The 18,387-nt window shown below is 40.0% G+C and overlaps 1 protein-coding gene across 2 annotated transcripts in view; it reads right to left on the bottom strand.

The window, feature by feature from the left end:
- CSTPP1 (centriolar satellite-associated tubulin polyglutamylase complex regulator 1) overlaps window positions 1-18,387 on the bottom strand; it is an 84,294-nt gene that overhangs the window by 41,316 nt on the left and 24,591 nt on the right. For both annotated transcript variants that reach the window (XM_064145110.1, XM_064145121.1), the window contains exon 3: window positions 14,472-14,602. In XM_064145110.1, the coding sequence (XP_064001180.1) occupies window positions 14,472-14,602 (131 nt within the window). The remainder of the gene's footprint in view (window positions 1-14,471; window positions 14,603-18,387) is intronic.

The following is an 18,387-nucleotide window of genomic DNA, read 5'->3' on the forward strand; positions in this document are numbered from 1 at the left end:
TAGTGTGGGGTCATAAAATGCAGGATGGGCAATAGCTTTTACTTGGATATGGGACAATTCTACAGGACACACACAGAGGTACTTTCTTGTTTCTCTTGCACCAGTTAAGATCAACTTTTAAAAAACCCAAGGACAGCAGAGATAATGCCAAGATAAAGGTGGTATCATTGTCCTAGTTACAATATTTAGTTTTGTTTCTCCTCAGAATCATCACAGAAGGTAATTAGAATGCTCATCTTTCCTTAGGGGTCAAGCATAATACCTGTCTTCTCTGCATTTAACCTGAAACCATTTCAGTTCAAAGTTATCTGAACAAGGTTCCTGTAGCAGAGTCACTCCTGGATACCTCAGTAACTTAGAAAAATCAGAATTTTAAGGAAAAGCCTCTTGATATTTCCTTTAACTTATCTCTCATGCAGAGGCTACTTCATCCTGGATTTATTTGTTCTTGCTTTTATTTCTGCAAAAGCTACTACAGTCTGAGAAGAAGATTTAAAAAATACATTCTGGCTATAACTGGAACAATGATGTTCCACACAGACTAGATTACAAAGAGTATGTTTGATGACACAGTTAACTCCCTGATGATTCAGGCTCCTCTACAGCCAATTGCTACTACAGTCTAGCTTGAAACTGATCCTTATTGTATAACTTTAGCAGTTCAGTAAATTCCTTTTGCTGTCTTGCCTGCAAGTCAAACAAACAATTTTCTAAGAACAACTGAGTAGCAATGAAACATCCAGTGTTTTGAGGTTGCTTAAAATATCTTTAGGGTCTCTTCCAGCCTGTTCTATGATTGATATTTGATCATGACTTAAAAATTAAATATTTATGAAGCGCTCAAATACAAAGAGAGTAATGAAAGTGGCAAGACAAGACAACAACTTACAACTAACTGCCTAAAATCAGTGGCCCACCTCACCCTCTGCTGAAACTACACTCGGTCTGAAAGACTTCAAGATGATTCTTTATATTGCATGTGACAATCTTCTGCAGTCAAACCACAACAAAGGGAGCTGCCACTTTCATATTGCCTCTCTGCAGGTTTGGTTAGTTTTCACATGAATAGATATAGCTCTTGAAACCCAGTTCTAACTACCATAAAGTCATTACTTCCTTCCTCCAGAACTGGTTTTAATATAATCCAAAGAACTGTTAAAAGGCAGAAAAATTCCCACAGGAAAAAACACTTCTGAGCCTGAACTGGGAAATAGGGGAGGGTGGAAGAGAAGGAAGGCTTACATTAAAAGCTTTTTTATATTAAAGTTTTTAAATTTCAAATGCTTGTGCTGTTTCACCCTCTTTTTCTGTGTGTGTTTATTCAAAGAAGAGTCCTTTCAATAGAGAAGATGAAAGGAATTTTACAGGCATCTGTGTAAAAGTAACTGCTTAAAACTAACAAAAAAGAGGTCATTCTTGACTCCATTGATCTATAAAGATATCTAAGTAGTGTCAGTTTTATCTACCCAGCCAAAACTTGTATGTCCAAAGACTACTTAATTTAGTCCAACAGGTGGAACTCCAGGTTATAAATAGAAAAATGAATGAAGGTACTTTGAGATTAAGTGGTTTACCCAAGACACAAATTAAGAGGATTAGGATTCAGGAGTTGCCAGTTTGAATTTCTTTGCTTGTCCTACATTTGCTTCAGCAGCAGACTAAGTATAGAATCACAGAATCATAGAATCAAACAGGTTGGAAGAGACCTCCAAGATCATCCAGTCCAACCTATTCCCCACCCCTATCCAGTCAATTAGACTATGGCACTAAGTGCCTCATCCAGTCTTTTCTTGAAGACCTCCAGGGACGGTGCCTTCACCACCTCCCTGGGCAGCCCATTCCAATGGGAAATCACTCTCTCTGTGAAGAACTTCCTACTAATAACAAGAAGAAAAGCAGAGAAAGGATGAATATGCTTACATGGTCCATGTGGCACCACCAAAAAACAACAACAAAAAAAAGCCAAACCCATATTCAGTATCAGCTATTTGCCTACAGATTCACTTTACATACACCTAAAGTATGCCTGTTATCAGAAATAATATTTTGAGTACACAAGATCTAATCTAATTTATCTTAAAGCAGCACAAGACCTTGTAGAACAAGCTGCATGCTCTGTGTGTCCATGAGAGGGTATGTAAAGGGATGTTGCTGACACACTTTTCTAACAGAGAAAGTCAGAAAAAAAGAGAAATTAACTAAGTCTTCAGTAGCTGTGTGACTTCCTTAAAAAGCTGCTTTCCTCAGCAACCATACTGAATTGCTGCATCTGTGTATGGGGTTTGTGTGGCAGGGGTTTGGTAGTAGTGGGGCCATAGTGGTGATTTATGTGAGAAGCTCCCTTACATCCAACGGAGCCAATGCCAGCCTGCTCCAAGGCAGACCCATGGCTGGCCAAGTCCAAGCCCATCAGCGATTCTGAGAGCACCTCTAACATATATAAGAAGGAGGAAAACAACATAAACAAACAAAAAAATCTGAGCAACCGTAGCTGGAGAGAAGGGTGAGAATTTGAGAGAAACAACTAGAATCCCACTTTGCTCAGTCTGAGACCCAAACCTGGGCTTTTAAGCCTGTACTTCCAGATAAAAAGCAAGGTGTAACATAGCCAGATGAGGCTTCTGTGTTCATTGCTTAAATGAAAGAACTCAGAACCTATCCCTTCGCAGACAAAGTGTGTTTAGGAAATCCTTTCTCAGACATTGTCTGCAACTTACCTATCAGACTGAACCCAAGAGGAAAGAACAGCATTCTACTTTTTAGGGAGATCCCTTGAAGAACATGCTTGAACAAGACTCTACTGGTTAGTGACTGAAGCTACAGAAAAACAACAAAAGACTGTGACCTTTATATATAAAAGGGAAACATTCTGAATTTAAAATGAAGGAAGATGAATAAAGAAGCTATCACAGCATGCAAAGTAGTTTCTATTTTCAGATCCTTCAAAAGGAAAATCTCTCACCAATTTTATTTTAGAAGCCAGCAACTTCTATAAAGGAAGATTGGCTTTTTAAGTGATACAGTCACTAAGTAAATAAGAAAATGCCCATGAGTCAAGGTACTTTGAAGGAGAGTACATATTGCTAATACACATTCATGGAACTGTCTTCCCCGGGAGGGAAGGATTGTTGTGAACGTGATACCGAGCATGTGTTTCTACAATAGAGATGATGGACTTGACATATGTTAACTAATCTAACTTCTATCTTGCTCTAAAGAATTTGTCAAGAGAAGTAAGTAGCAAAGGTTTGATGTTATAACACTAAAATGAGGACAGCTAAAAATATCTCCTACATCATCCCATGTAGGTTATGCAGAGTGAACTATTCTGAGCAAGGCAATAGTACTCTCCAAGCTTTTAAAAATTAAACCACAACGATCCTTACAAACAATTTATCTAAGTAACATTGCTTATACTAACATATGTATGTTTTCCCACTTGTCTCATAGTAAAAAAGAAGCCTGTATCTGTAAGAAAAATACAATTCAACATAAAATTGAACTCAGAACACCAAAATGCCAGACATTTGCCATAGGAATGGGCTGCCCATGGAGGTGGTGGAGGCACCGTCCCTGGAGGTGTTCAAGAAAAGCCTGGATGAGACACTTAGTGCCATGGTCTAGTTGACTGGATAGGGCTGGGCGATAGGTTGGACTGGATGATCTTGGAGGTCTCCTCCAACCTGGTTGATTCTGTGATTCTATGATCTTCATTTTTCCTCTAAGTGATTAGCTGAAGTTCACATAATTTTCCTGTCTCACTTTCTGAACTGTAAAATGAAAGCATTAATGTCAAGACTTTGGGGAAAAAACATTTCTTAGCACCTGTAAAATACCAGGAAATCCTCAGATAGCAGGAGAGTGTCATCGTTAATCAGCACCTTGAAAATTAAGACATCACATTTGATGTTTGGCCTATCAGAGAAGAAAGCTGTGAAACAGTTCTCAGCCCCTGAAGGACAATTACACTCACAGTCATTTCAAGGGTTTGAGAAGTTTTCAAAGTAGGCAGAAAACCTAAAACTCCTGCCAGAAGAAGTGGCAATGTTAACTGTTTAGTAACTTAGTCATGTTGACTAGTACCTACTTTGCATTGTAGCCTTGCACAGCACAGCAATCCCTCTGCCACTGCTGGCAGAAAGAAATACCTATTAGCAGCATGGAGAGCTGGGATGAGAAAGGAAATCAAGAAAAAAAAGTGTTTCTGACATAAGATAATGATGCAGAGACAGCTTCACAGTATCACAGCATCACCAAGGTTGGAAGAGACCTCATAGATCATCAAGTCCAACCCTTTACCACAGACCTCAAAGCTAGACCATGGCACCAAGTGCCACATCCAATCTTGCCTTGAACAGCTCCAGGGACGGCAACTCCACCACCTCCCCGGGCAGCCCATTCCAGTGTCCAATGACTCTCTCAGTGAAGAACTTTCTCCTCACCTTAAGCCTAAATTTCCCCTGGCATAGCTTGAGGCTGTGTCCTCTTTTTCTGGTGCTGGCCACCTGAGAGAAGAGAGCCACCTCCTCCTGACTACAACTTCACACCACAAGCACTGACAGCTTCACTTCCTGTCAGGTAATGCGTAAGTTGCTCTGGGTATTATCAAATTCTGGGAAATTTGACTGGAAAGTACATGAAAACTTGGAATATGCAATGACTTATCTTCAGCAGAAAGAGTAGGGAGGAAAGTATTAAAAGATAACCAGATACAAGGAAAGAAACAGAGAATAAAAACAAACAGATCAATTCTAAAGGAGGATAATATGATGACAAAAATAATGAAAAAAAAGGGCAGGTAAAGAGCTGAGTAGAGGACAGAGTGAATATAGCTCAGATATAAAAGTTTGTCCTACAGTACAAAGAAACAAAAGGAGAAGGGCTGAAACACCATTCAGGACAATTTTGTGTTTCCTGAGGTTCAGGGGTGACCTCATTGCTGTCTACAACTACCTGAAAGGAGGCTGTAACCAGGTGGGGGTTGGGCTCTTCTCCCAGGCAAGCAGCAACAGAATAAAGGGACACAGTCACAAGTTATGCCAGGGGTGGTCTAGGCTGGATGCTAGGAGGAAGTTCTTCACAGAGAGAGTGATTTCCCATTGGAATGGGCTGCCCAGGTCGGTGGTGGGGTCACCATCCCTGGAGGTGTTCAAGAGAAGACTGGATGAGGCACTTGGTGACAAGGTCTAGTTGACTGAATAGGGCTGGGTGCTAGGTTGGACTGGGTGACCTTGGAGGTCTCTTCCAACCTGGCTGATCCTATGATCTTTCCTCTCTCTTTGAAAATAATCACTAGTAACACTTTGGAACCAGATACAGTTGCATTTTCAAAAGGAAAACAAAATAAAATGCATTTCTTTTCAAATGCTTCAAATCCTTCAGGTTTATTAGGTACTCTGTGTACTCTCCAGCCCCCATTCACACTACTGTTACATCTACTAAGAAATACCCTGTTACTCCATTAAAATAATACACAAGTTCTGCTGGAGAATTTATGCCAGTTTATTAAATCAGCTGATGTTAATTTTGCTTCTGAGACTAGAGCTTAATGCAGGAAGACCTCAGAGAAGACAAGATTTGACAAGTATCTCTGTGAACACTAGAATTAGCAAAGCTTTTATCCCACACATTTGTGGCTTTTGGCTAACTGACATTGAAGTCTAGGAAGGTGTGAACTTCTTTGGAGGCTTTTCCTGCACCTGAAGCATTTCTAAGGCCTTTGTCTCTACATCTGAAGAAAAAAACCAACACCAACAAAGAAAAAAACATTTCATGAAGCTTTTGGGATAAAACTACCTGGCAAAAAGCAGGACCACAGCCCTGGATTTCAGGAAAGCAGCCTTTAATGTCTCTGGAGTCTGTTTGGAAGAGTCCTGTGGAATATGGCTCTAGAGAGAAAAAAGGGTTGAGAACAGCTCATTGATATTCAAGTACCTCCTCTTCCAAGCTCAAGAAAGGTCCACTGTGCCAACAGAGGTGATGAGATTCATGCTTAGTAAGAGCATGGAATGCAAATTACTCTCAGATCAGCTTACAAAGGAAGGTATCAGACTGTACATTATCAGAATCATGTCCCTGTGACAAATTCAGAATAGATCAAGCTTATTGTATGAATATTACCAACTAAATTTCATAAGTCTATTTCAGATTACGAGTTTTCCATAGTACTACCTTATTCCCACTTCACATCATAGTAGTAAGCATATCAAAGCACTAATCATGTATGCAGATCACTTCTGCTGATACTTATCTAGGGTTCTTAAAAGGTGCACAACAGAGCACAAACCAATAAATGCTTTAATCGTACACAACACCTTTATTCGTCATCAAACTGATTTAAACCTGACCTGCAGACATTTGTTAAGGTTAAGGCAACTTTAAAGTGATGTAATCACTTTGTAAGTGACCTACATCTAAGCACAGCTGTACTGTTTAGCTAAACTAAGTCGACATCATACCTTTAGCCAAACACAGACATACTGAATGGCACCAAGGCCTCAGACATAAGCGTGGAGTAGGGACTTATTGAGAGATGATGAGTTTGTAGGTACTCATTATCTTGCCTAACATGAAATGCTTTGGTGGAAGAGTTTGGCAACATAGTTACAGAAACAGGTATTCTGCACAGATCAGGTCCTTCTAACACCACAATGAAAAATCTGTTCCTCAAAACAAATAAATACAACTCCCAAGACTATTTCACCAGGTTAAATGAATTTAAGTTTTCCTGAGTATAAATAATAGAGGGAGTGGAAGAACAGCAGGTGAGAGATTACAGTTATCCATATATACAATCAACAAACAAGCATGGGCCTGCTTTATCCAAGAGGAGACATAGACTAGAGTCAGGAGCAAACTACTTAAATCAGTTGGGTTAGCCTAGGAAAGCTACAAAGTGAGTATGTGGTGATGGAAACTATGAATAACAAGACCACCAAAAGAGAAAAGCTATAAGCAGAAGCTCTGACAATAAAGACACTCATACTACTGGTTTGGAGATTTTTTTTTTGTGCAGCTGGACAACAATACTTTAAATATTAAAAATAGTAGATAACTCAACTCTTAATTTATGACATCTCTTACTATCTAGGCTACCTTGAGAAATTAATTGCATGCTTGTGAAGGAGGGTCCTTACCCTTTTTTGTTCACTGAACAAGCACACACATTATGTCTTCATAGGGTTCCTCCTCAGATTGCAGCCTCTACACAGGATCACAGGATGTCAGGGGTTGGAAGAGACCCAAAGAGATCATCGAGTCCAACCCCTCCTGCTAGGGCAGGACAACACAGTCTAGCTGGGTCACAGAGGAACACATCCAGACAGGCCTTGAAAGGCTCCAGAGAAGGAGACTCCACAGCTTCTCTGGGGAGCCTGTTCCAGTGCTCTGTGACCCTTACAGTAAAGAAGTTCCCCCTTGTGTTAAGGTGGAACCTCTTGTGCTGCAGCTTACATCCATTGCTCCTTATCCTATCACAGGGAGCATGTGAGCAGAGCCTGTCCCCCCCCCTTCCTGACCCCCAGCCCTCAGATATTTATAGACATTTATTAAATCCCCTCTCAGTTTTCTCTGCTCCAGACTAAAAAGTCCCATGTCCCTCAGCCTCTCCTCCTAAGGCATGCCCTCCAGTCCCCCGACGCAAGGCACACTTGCAACTCAGGGCAGGTTAAGAGACAATAGTTGGCTGAAAGCAATTGAGAGCTTCACAAGGCTCCTATTTTCTTACAATCTCTTTAAGGAAAGTCACAGCATAAAGAATCAAGATGAAACAATATTTTCATCTCCTTTCCTTACTTCCCCTTCCACCACCAGCATCTCTGCTGCTGAAGAACAGAACAGAAAACTTGTAATATTGTAATAGTTAATGAAGCTTGTGCCTCAAAGACCTTCTATTGGTCTATGTCCATGCATATGTAGTGTGCAGATCATCTCAAGATTTGTTACCAGTGAGAGGAGAAAGAGACCAAGTTCATTTAACATAAGAAACATGAAGCATTCAGGATGCCAGCTCAGAACACACAACTTAGAACATATTCCAAGGAACTTTCCCAAAATTTGGAATACTAACTACTCAGGCCCATATTGAAATCTAAAAAAGTCTTAATTGAAAAAATCCCTTTCAGTGGGTTTGAATGAGAATGCTGTCATAGGGATGGGAAACTTGCCAAAAGACTGCAAAGCAAATGGTAATAATAATTACCAGTTGAATTTTGGATAATTGTTTAGCAGAATGCAACAATAATCACTCTGTGTAAGCTCATTTAAATGTTTTGCTCAGCTGGGACAAAAAAAAACACAAACCACCAAACATATTCTTTTTTTTTCCTGGCCAATTACACATCCAGTGTCAAAACACAAAATAGCCAGAACACTTTAGAAAAACAGAAGAGTTTGTTGGTTTGGTGTGGGTTTTTTGGGTTTGTTTGTTTGTTTGTTTAAAGAGTACATTTAGAGAGATATAAATCTAGAATACGAAGTTGGAAAAAAAATAGTAAATTAAGATGAGCTGGTGCAAGTTCAGAGAAAGTTGAAAAAAAGTTGCAAGATGAAAAAGAAATGTAATACTGGGAGGGTGAGCAGAACCCAAACCGGATTAGGCAAGAAGGGCTTCCGGTGTACTACATTTAATTTCACAAACTGCACCCACAAAATGGTAGGAGTTGAATGTAGAGAGCTCCAGCTGAAGGCTCCATCACTGACCCACATGCTCCTACTTCTACAAATGATTACTGCAATGCATTTTAGAGCTATGTGCTACAGATGTTTTAACTTACAAGGCTTGCAAATATATCTCACCATCTCGAAAATGTAATCCTCCACTTATTTCTGCCCAGCCTCAGCAATTCTTTGTCCTGATATTCCAAGAGTCATCAGTGGTTCCAGACAGACCTATGTTAATAAATCATAACTAGCAACAGCTACAGTTGTAAGGCAAAGAAACTGTGAAGTGAATAAAGGCTGGAGATCAATCATTTCAGCCAAGGCTATTTCGCTGCAGAGTAAGTTTCCAGAGAATACTGTATTAAAACCCACAACTTAATTATCTTTAGGACATAATAAGACTTTACTGGCACATAAAAACTTTCCTACAATAACACAGCATAAAAATCTGATTTGGATTTAATGACAAAAGGGAAAGGGTAGAAGATTCTGACATTTGCAGTGAACATCACTGTACTGTTCTATGCCTGAGCTGCAAATGGAGATACTGTAACAGCTTACAAGAAAGGGAGTGAAAAGAGAGAAGGGAATTTAATACAAGGAGTTACATGTGGAAACATTAGAATGACATTAGTGAATTAAGGGCTTTTGGAACCTCAGGAAAGTAATCTTGTCAGCAAAATGCATTAAAATAGCATCTTTGAAAATTGCTGGGAGAGCAGTGGTCCTTCTCGCTCCCCTTGCTCTCCAGGTTAAATGACTCATATTGATAGGGTATTTCTTTAACTTTAGTAAGCCTTTCTGGTGAACTCAAGAACTAGTCAGAGAGACACTTAACTCTTGTAATTCCCTTATAGAGCCTGTATACTTGGCTGTGGTAAACCTCCCTTCCACGAGCTTCAAAGGTAGTTAGGCTTCTGATTTCCCAGTTCAAGTGTGCAGAAGCAGAGGCGGCCATTACACCACCTGATCAATATGAAAGCAACAAGTCTATAAGGAGGTTTTATTTCAATATGAGCAGTAACTGTATGATTTGTCTGAAGGGGAGGTAAGAGTCTGCAAAAGAGATCATCAGCAAACATAGCTCAAGACACTCAGTGCAGCAGTTTCATGCTGCAGTGCTGTGTTCATCTAAACAAAGCAACAATCACCTCTGAATGGAAGACAAAGATCCCGTATCTGGTGTTGGATCCTTCCAGGGCTATATCTAAGCTATGGAGCAGCAGCTATTTCTGCTGGAAGCAATTTTAAATTGAGTGGGGCAAAGTACTAAAAAAAAAAGGAAAAAGAGAAAAGAGAAAAGCTGTTGAAAAGCACCAAAGAAAGCTGGTGCTCTAGAAGAAAAGTGCCAATGGTCCTGGCCGAGCTTTCTGTTCACTTCTCAATACATCAGGCCTGGAACAAGTTTCTCAGTGCAAAATTTCTCTAATTGGCTGGAAAGCATTTAAGGAAAAATCTTTTTAATTAAAAACAGAGAAACAAGAAGACATGAAAGCTATGGGGGTTGGGAGCGGCATATGTTGACCTTATGAAGCTTCACAGCAGAACTCTGCAGGGGCTGTTTAAACTGAGAAAGCACAGTTTTAATTAAAGAGTCCTGAGGAAAAGACAATTCAAAAGGGCAGGTCAGCTAGATTCCAAGAGGTCAATCTAAGCTAAAGCAGAGGGAAAACAAGACTTCTGGTCATTTTGCTTTCCTCTGGGAGAAATCTGTTGCTAATTGAGCATTACACTCTGTGCTTCTTAACACAAAAGCTAGCTGTCCTCTAACCACTTCTATGGGTGTTGCATATCATTGGTCATGTTGAACAGAGGGAAGGGAAGGGTTTTTTTGTAGTCCAATCCAGTTTCTTGATACTGGATCATATCCTGAAATAAACCCTCTCCCTCAGGACCCCAACATGTGGAATCTCATATATGCTTATGCATACTTGAAAATAAAGCTCTGCATCTTGCTAAACTTCTAAACCCATGGGAAACCTTGTGAAAGAGATCCAGTATGCCACCAAACAGAAATCCTATTGTTTAAAAACAAACCAGTTGCTACTATCACATTCATTGAAGTCACAATTTTTTCTTAGCTTTTTGGAGACAAAAGGAAAAATATATCTCCAAACAAAAAGGAATTATGAAGGGCAATGCAACTAGAACCCATCAAGTAGCAGACCTAACACAGGAAAATGTAACACAAAAGCTGTTTCTCTTAATTTCCTGAGAAAAACAGTAATGTCAGTGCACTTCAATTAGTGTATATATGGTTCTGCACATACATGGATTGTTACATTTAAGTATTGCTTTTCTTCAGATAGATTCCTCCCTTACTGGCCCTTTGAGAACTGATGGCTAGATGCATCTGCTTGAGTGAAGAAGGTGCTTGTTCCAAGACAAGGCATAGTTATCTCCAGACGGGCAGACAAAACAGTATACTTCCAGGCATCAAGGAGAGGCAACCAGCAACCAGATTAAGCCATCAATTCAATGCTTACTTTTCTAAAATCCCAGTTAAACACTCAGGAATGGAAAGGTGGTATTTTCTTGCTTGTTTGGTCTTTTTTCCAGTTTGCATAGGCTTGGAAATGGCATTATCTTGCTACTTTAATTTTATTCTCCCTTGCTTCCCACCAGCCAGGGAACAAATTTTGATGCAAGTTCTCATTCACTGTGTTGATTTATATCTTCACAGAGCTGGTATTGATCAGGGATATCCTCCACAGATGGATGAAACTAATAAAAAGCCACTACTCACTCCAAAACCAGAACTTCAAATCTGGAATGAAACAAAGTAAATGAGAAGGGAAAACTACAGTAAACAAAACGAATTGCTCAAGAATGGGTCCTTTCCACAGGGTGCAGCCCTTCAGAAACAGACTGGTCCAGCATGGCTCCACTATGTCAAAAGTACTGCCAGCAAATTTGTTCCAGTGTGAGCTCCTCCCTCCATGGAGTCACAAGTTCTGCCACAAGTCTGCTCCAGTGTGCACTTCCCACAAAGTCACAGATTCCTTAGGGCATCCACCTGCTCCAGTGTGGGGTCATCCATGGGCTGCAGGTGGATATTTGTTCCATCAGCTGCAACGTGACAGTCTGACTCACCTCGGTGTTCACCACAGGCTGCAGGAGAACCTCTGCTCTGGCACCTGGAGCACCTCCTCTCCTTCTTCACTGTTCTTGGTTTCTGCACAGTTGTTTCTCTCACATATTCTCATTCTTCTCTCCAGCTACAGGTGCTCAATTTTTTTGCTTGTTCGTTTGTTTTTCCATCTTCTTAAGTATTTTACCACAAAGGTGCTGTGGATATCCTTGGCCTTGGCCAGTATCAGGTTTGTCTTGGAGCTGTCTGGAATTGGCTCTGCAGGACATAGGGGAACCCTCTAGTAGCTTCCCACAGAAACCATCCCTGCAGTGCCCCCTGCTTCCAAAGCTTTGCCACAAAAAGCTGTTACACTCCTGTAAGTAATATGTTTAATTTGTCACAACTGTACCATCGTTAAGTGAGATGATGTAGCAAGGAAACATCTGTAGAATCAATTACAAGTCTGTGCATGCTTTTACAACTGTTTTCCATGTGATAGGTACAAATGGTCTTGTATTCTAGTGAGGTCATAATAAAAAAAACAACTTAAAGCTAACTTCTGGAGTAATCCAATCAGAAGATATACCACCATCCACACTTCTAAAGAAAGCTCCAAGTTGAAAGTCTTACTTGCTTAGGCATTAGTGAGGCTGACTACCTCTTGTTAAGAGACTCATTCAGTAGTTCTATGACCAAAGAGCTTACTTCCAGTCTTCCAGTCACTGCTACTTGTTGCATAATATGATTCCCACTCACATTTATCCAAGAACAACATATCTCAAGCAAAAAAAAAACCCAAAACAAATAAAAAACCCAGGTCTAGTCTCTGTCCAAGTGTGCTCATGACCATATTCCATTCACCGTGTTGCAAAGACTCAGCTTCTAGTAAAGAAGTTTAGTTCTTAAGAGGTGATTAACGGTCTGAGACTCCCTACGCACAAGCATAGCTAAAGAAAAAAATCCCACAGCAAATAAAACTGACATGGATAAAATCAAGGTTTTAGTTTCTACTGAGAAATTGGGCTGAGTGGATGAAAATACTGGCAGCAAGTTCTCTAAAGTAAGGCATTTCTGTCTCTCAGTTCACATAAAAAGAAGATGTATATAAATGTATAAATATACAGGTAAACATGCCTTATTTTCAGACCAAAAAGTGCAGCCACTTGAAGATCAAGTCAAAAAACTGTTGAACTCTTTCTAAGGCCACAACCATAGACAGTAACATCCATGTGAGCTGTTCCTATTCTCTTCTTCCCCTTCAAAGAACCTTAGCAATTGCATTTTCTTCTACAACCTTTCCATATTTATACAGAATTATTAAAAGAAAAGGAGGAGATATTACGTAGCTTTCCAAAAATCCAGGTGCCCATCACCTGGCTGAAGTCAGATGCTACAAACTTGCACTTACATAGCAATAGGTAGTTGTCATCAGAAAGTTTCTTCTCAATTTCTCAGCAAGGCTTACCACTGACAGCTGCAGTTCTGGTGGATTATTTCTTCACTATCATCTCTAACCTTCTTGCAGAGCTGTGCTCTAGGAGTTTACACTTCATCATTTGTGACTATGACCTGACTCAAACCCAGTATGTCCTCACTACATACTGGTTAGATTGCCACCAGAGAATTTACCTGAAATCTGAGAAACACTGCCCTTGCACTAATGCAAATTATTTAGAACATCACTGTGAAGAAGGTGTTGCATACAGCACAGCTGGTTGCTTCAGCAACTAATTCCAGATTTCGTCACATTTACAACTGTCTAATTTCCAAGGATATAAATAGCAAGTGTCAAAAAATGCTAGACTGTGAATAAGGACTGGCCAATTCTGTTCACCATGAGCAGAAGTGTTGCAAAGCTCAGGTGAGGCTTTGTTTACATTTAAGAGATGGTTCTAGCTTTTTCTGCAAAAAGAAGCGAGGCTGAATAGACTGAAAACAGATAAGGCTTGTAGTAAAAAAAAAAACAAACACAAAAACAAACCCACAAAACCCATAAACATTCATTTGTATATAGTGACATTCAGTGTATGGCTTTAAAATCTAAATTAAAAACAAAAAACTAAACTATTCTAGTTGTGTGTAGTTACAGGAGTTTATGTTGAACTCTGGCCAGTTCTGCAATACACCAGTACAAGAATGGCTAGACTAAATAGTACAGGGCTGAATAGTTATTTTGATATTGGAGCTTTTTCTTTGCGGGTAGGGTTGGGGAAGAGGTCACAAATTTGTCAGTGGTCCCTATTCCACAGCCATCAGGATCTTGCAACATCATCTACATGTGCCAGGACTAGCTTGGGTGGTAACCTTCACTGCTTTACAGCCCAACACCACTAAACACTCTGCCTCCTGCAGGGCTCCTAGTCAAAGTACCCCAACTTCCTAAAGATCTCGGTCCCTACTTCTCTCACACTTCATACCCTATATTCTAACCACATCCAGATCTGCTTCCCTGCTCACACTCACCAATTCCCAGAACTTCCATTTCTTTCTATCCATCCCCACACACAGGCTCAGAAGTGTCTTCCCTCCAGTGTACTGTTGCCTGACACCTTGTTCTGTAACAGAAACAGCAGTGGCCACGAGGTGTTCCTACGCTTATGTTGTGATCAGTTTTTAACTACTCCACAGACAACTGTGATGGTGTCCCCCTATACTGCTGTAAGTATTTGTGCTGCATTAGTAGCCTACCTAATGATTTTCAGGCTAACAAGGTAGCAGCAGATGCTGGAATACTTGCCTCCATTTTTCCCCACTGTTCGGAAACACCTCCAGAAGGTCCGAAGAAAAGATGCCCTGTTGTGAGGGGTAGCTTGAACAAAGCTGAACTCACGGAACAAGATGTGTGTTCCCTGCCGCACGCTGTTAAAACTGCAAAGATAAAGTCAAAACAATGGAACGTTAGAAAGCTGAACTGTTGTGAATGTTCTGAGGCCAGCTGGAACAGCCACAAAACCACCAGCAGTTACATTTTGTGAAACCAAATCTCCAAAACTTGTACCCATCTGTTCTCTAGAGAGAAGGTTATTTGCAAGAACTACACGTTGCAGCTTTATTATAGGAATTAGGGGTTTATGAAAGTAAAATTAATTCCAAAGAATCCCAGCACAGGGTGTCCAAGAACCATTTAATTGAAACCTACCCATTGGAAAATGTCTGGCCAAGAGTAACTGTTGTTTACCTGACCAGAAGATGCCCTTTCTTTTAGGGCTATTTGAACTTCATTGCTATTCTCATCACAGTTTTCTGTGAAGCCACAGGAAAACAAAACAAAACAAAACAAAAAACAAAACAACAACAAAACTCAAACCAAAACAACACAAAATAATTTCTTCTTCAAGATTCCATAGGTTCCTGAAACTTGATTACAATGAATGCATAAAATGTATCTCAGTTATGAAGAGCAGAATGACACTTCACTGAATGACACTTTGCATTAATGCATTTTGGAAACAGTAGCTGGTCATTATGATAAAGAGTCAATTTGATGTTCACATTCTTGTATTTTAGCACAGACTTCTTACATTTGAATTGTAAGCACTTTAGGCTAACTCATTATAGTAAACATGTCTCTAAAAACCAGTTTCTCTGAAATGTAAGAAGCTCTCCCTTGGGCACGGCAAAGCTCAACAGGCAAGAACAATAGAAATGCAAATATAAACATTATATACCAAAAGATACAGTGCCAGGATTATCTCAAAGGTAGATTTTGTGTGTTTTTCACTCTGCATCAGGCAAGTGGGACAAAGCTTTCAAACACTCCAGAGAGATCATTAAAAACATTCATGTGGGACAGCAGCTTAACTCTCCCACACAGGAGAGAATTAATGAACAGATACAAGTTTACTTTCATCACAGCAGAACCTCTCCATAGGTAGCTTTGCTGCAACAGACAAAATCCAGTGGTCAGTGTGAACCTTCCCAGTTTACAAATTTTTAATCATCTTTTAAACTGAAATAGTTCCAATCACTTTATACTTCATGGTGTAGAAAAGGATTTTAAAGAGAACTATACCAGAATTAAGCAAAATCAAAAACTGATGTAATAACTTTGGGGGTGTGTTGAGAACAGTAAATTCAATTTTTCCAAAATCAGAGTCATAGTTTGTTGTTTTTCATGTTCTGGTTCTCAGAGATACAGCAGTAAATGATTTTTTTTTGTCATGTGTTGGAAGATAGGTGCTGAACACTGTTTCTAGCTGTTTCTAGCCTTCCTGCCCAATAGGAAATGCAATTCAAATACAGCAAGTACAATCACCTTATGATTAAGAAATACTCATGATTCCTGGAATCCTGGAATTAGGAATACTCCTTCTGTAAATACCATGGACAAACATAGTTTTTCATATTTATGAAACTTTAATCATGTACCAGTGCTGTATGAACACGAAGAAAGCAGAGCCACTGTCCCCAGAGACTAAATTCGATAAATAAATCATGTATCTGATCAAAATATGCCAAATTATAGGAAAAAGCTCCCATGACTATCATTGCAAGTAAAGAGTACTCATTACAATGTGCTGCAGCTCACCACTTTGGAGTGAATGAGTTCAGCGTAAGGGAAAGTGACTTGCACAAAGTCCCATATGATGCCTATGCCAAGATGGAAATAGGATTTCAGCTATTCTTATCCCAAAACACAGCCTGCATGACTTTCATGACATTTCTGATTTGCATTGTTTTGCTGATGATTTGACAGACAGTGGAGAAGAATGTGAGAGGAACAAAGAAGAAGAAACTTAGTGTAATAGAAGGTAGCTCTCAGAAAGAGGACACATATTAAGCGGACGTTTAAGAAGAGAAAGAAGCTGAAGGCACAGTGATACAACTTAAATGTACCATATCGTGTTGCTCAGAACAACTACAGCACATGCAACCAACTTCTGGAGGCAGTTCTTGGCACAACTGTAATGGAAAGGTCCAGACAGGAAGCTAACATACTATCAATTCACAGCAGACAGCCCTACTACATTAGTCCTTAGTTCTAATAAGTGAAAACTCAAATCACTTGCATTTTCAGCATGGGATTGCTCTAAACCTAGCAGGCAGAAGGGTATGATATCATTTGTTGTTACTCAGTTAGAAGAGTGGGTGAATATCCTGGAATGTGCTGATAGCCAAGTACCTCCAGCTAGTTGAGCAAAAGAGGTACAATATTTCTTTCATTTCCTTATTTCTTGCAGAAAGGGTTTGTTTAACTACACAATGGAAGGATTTTCTCCAAGAAGCTTAAGTCTGTAAACAAGGAAGTCAGAATGTCATCCTGGTTAAGAGGTTGCATTTCAGAAACCCTAATTTTAAAATTCTTTTTTATGAGGTGTAAAAGCTCAGCTCAAAGGAGCCAGCCCATGATGAAGCTATCCAGCAAGCAGCCCAGTAACAAACCAACAGATCTAGTTTCAGGCAGATTCAAGATCACTACAAGTGACAGGAATACCACACATTTTAAAACAAACTATATATGTTGAATTTCCTTTATTATGAATAGATGAACAGTACAAAAATATCTAGGTCACATTTTCCTAAGCAGCTGCCCAGAGGTGACATTACTGCTAATGTGACAAGTAGAAATGGCCTCCAGGTAAACACTTCTGGAAGAAAACGAAATGATGTTGCAGGTACTCCAACAGCCCATAGAGAGCACGCCAAGACCTTCCCTATGATTTTTACATACATACAAACAGGCATCTTTTCCAGTTTCTTTTGAATACAAAAAAGAAACAAGCTGCAGACTCAGAGGAGTGGCTTAAGTAAACAAGATATCAACATCAAAGCAACCACCCTAGCTCAAATAGTCTCATAAAATTTAACAGCCACTGAGATTCTTCCCTTAGCATTGCTCAGTCTTTCCCCTGTCTACTCCCCTCTCACTGAACAACTGATACCCTAAACAAGGTTAGGGCATCAGAGCTTATCAGCACATTTCACAGAATTACAGAACGTTCTGAGTTGGAAGTGACCTTTAAAAGTCACTGAGTCCTAACGTCCCTGCGGTGAGCAGAGGCATCTTCAACTACATACCCAACCTGACCTGGATTTTTTCTAGGGGTTTCGCATTTACCACCTCTCTAGCAACCTGTGCCAGTGTTTCACCACCCTCACTGTAAAAAATGTCTTCCTTCTCTCTAGTCTAAATTTACCCTCTTTCAGTTTAGAAACATCACCACTTGTCTGTTAGAACAGGCCTGGATAAAAAAAAAGTGTTACCATAATTCCTATAGTCCCCCTTTAAGTATTGAAAAGCTGCAGTAAGGTGTCCTTGGCGCCTTCTCGTCACTCCAACTCTCTTAGCTTGTCTTCATAGAAGAAGTGTTCCAGCCCTCTGAACATTTTTTTAGCTGTCCTCTGAAAACACTCCAACAGGTCCTTGTCTTTCTCATTCTGAGGATTCCAGAGCTGGATACACTCCAGGTCAGGTCTCATCAGAGCAGAGTGGGCAAACCACCTTCCTTGGCCATGTTTCTTTTGATTTGGCCCTGTTGGTCTTCTGGGCTGCAAGTGCAGGGAAAACAGTTTTTCACTTCTCTCCTCAACTTCCCTTTTCCCCATTTTAGGCAGTTAGTGGAGCCATCTGCCAGAGATGCCCTCAAGAAGAAACCTTTCAACAACCCTGCAAGTCTCCTATTGCAAATCTAACAGCTGCCCTGACCCTATAC

Source organism: Pogoniulus pusillus, chromosome 1, assembly GCF_015220805.1.
Source record: "Pogoniulus pusillus isolate bPogPus1 chromosome 1, bPogPus1.pri, whole genome shotgun sequence".
Classification (NCBI taxonomy): domain Eukaryota; kingdom Metazoa; phylum Chordata; class Aves; order Piciformes; family Lybiidae; genus Pogoniulus; species Pogoniulus pusillus.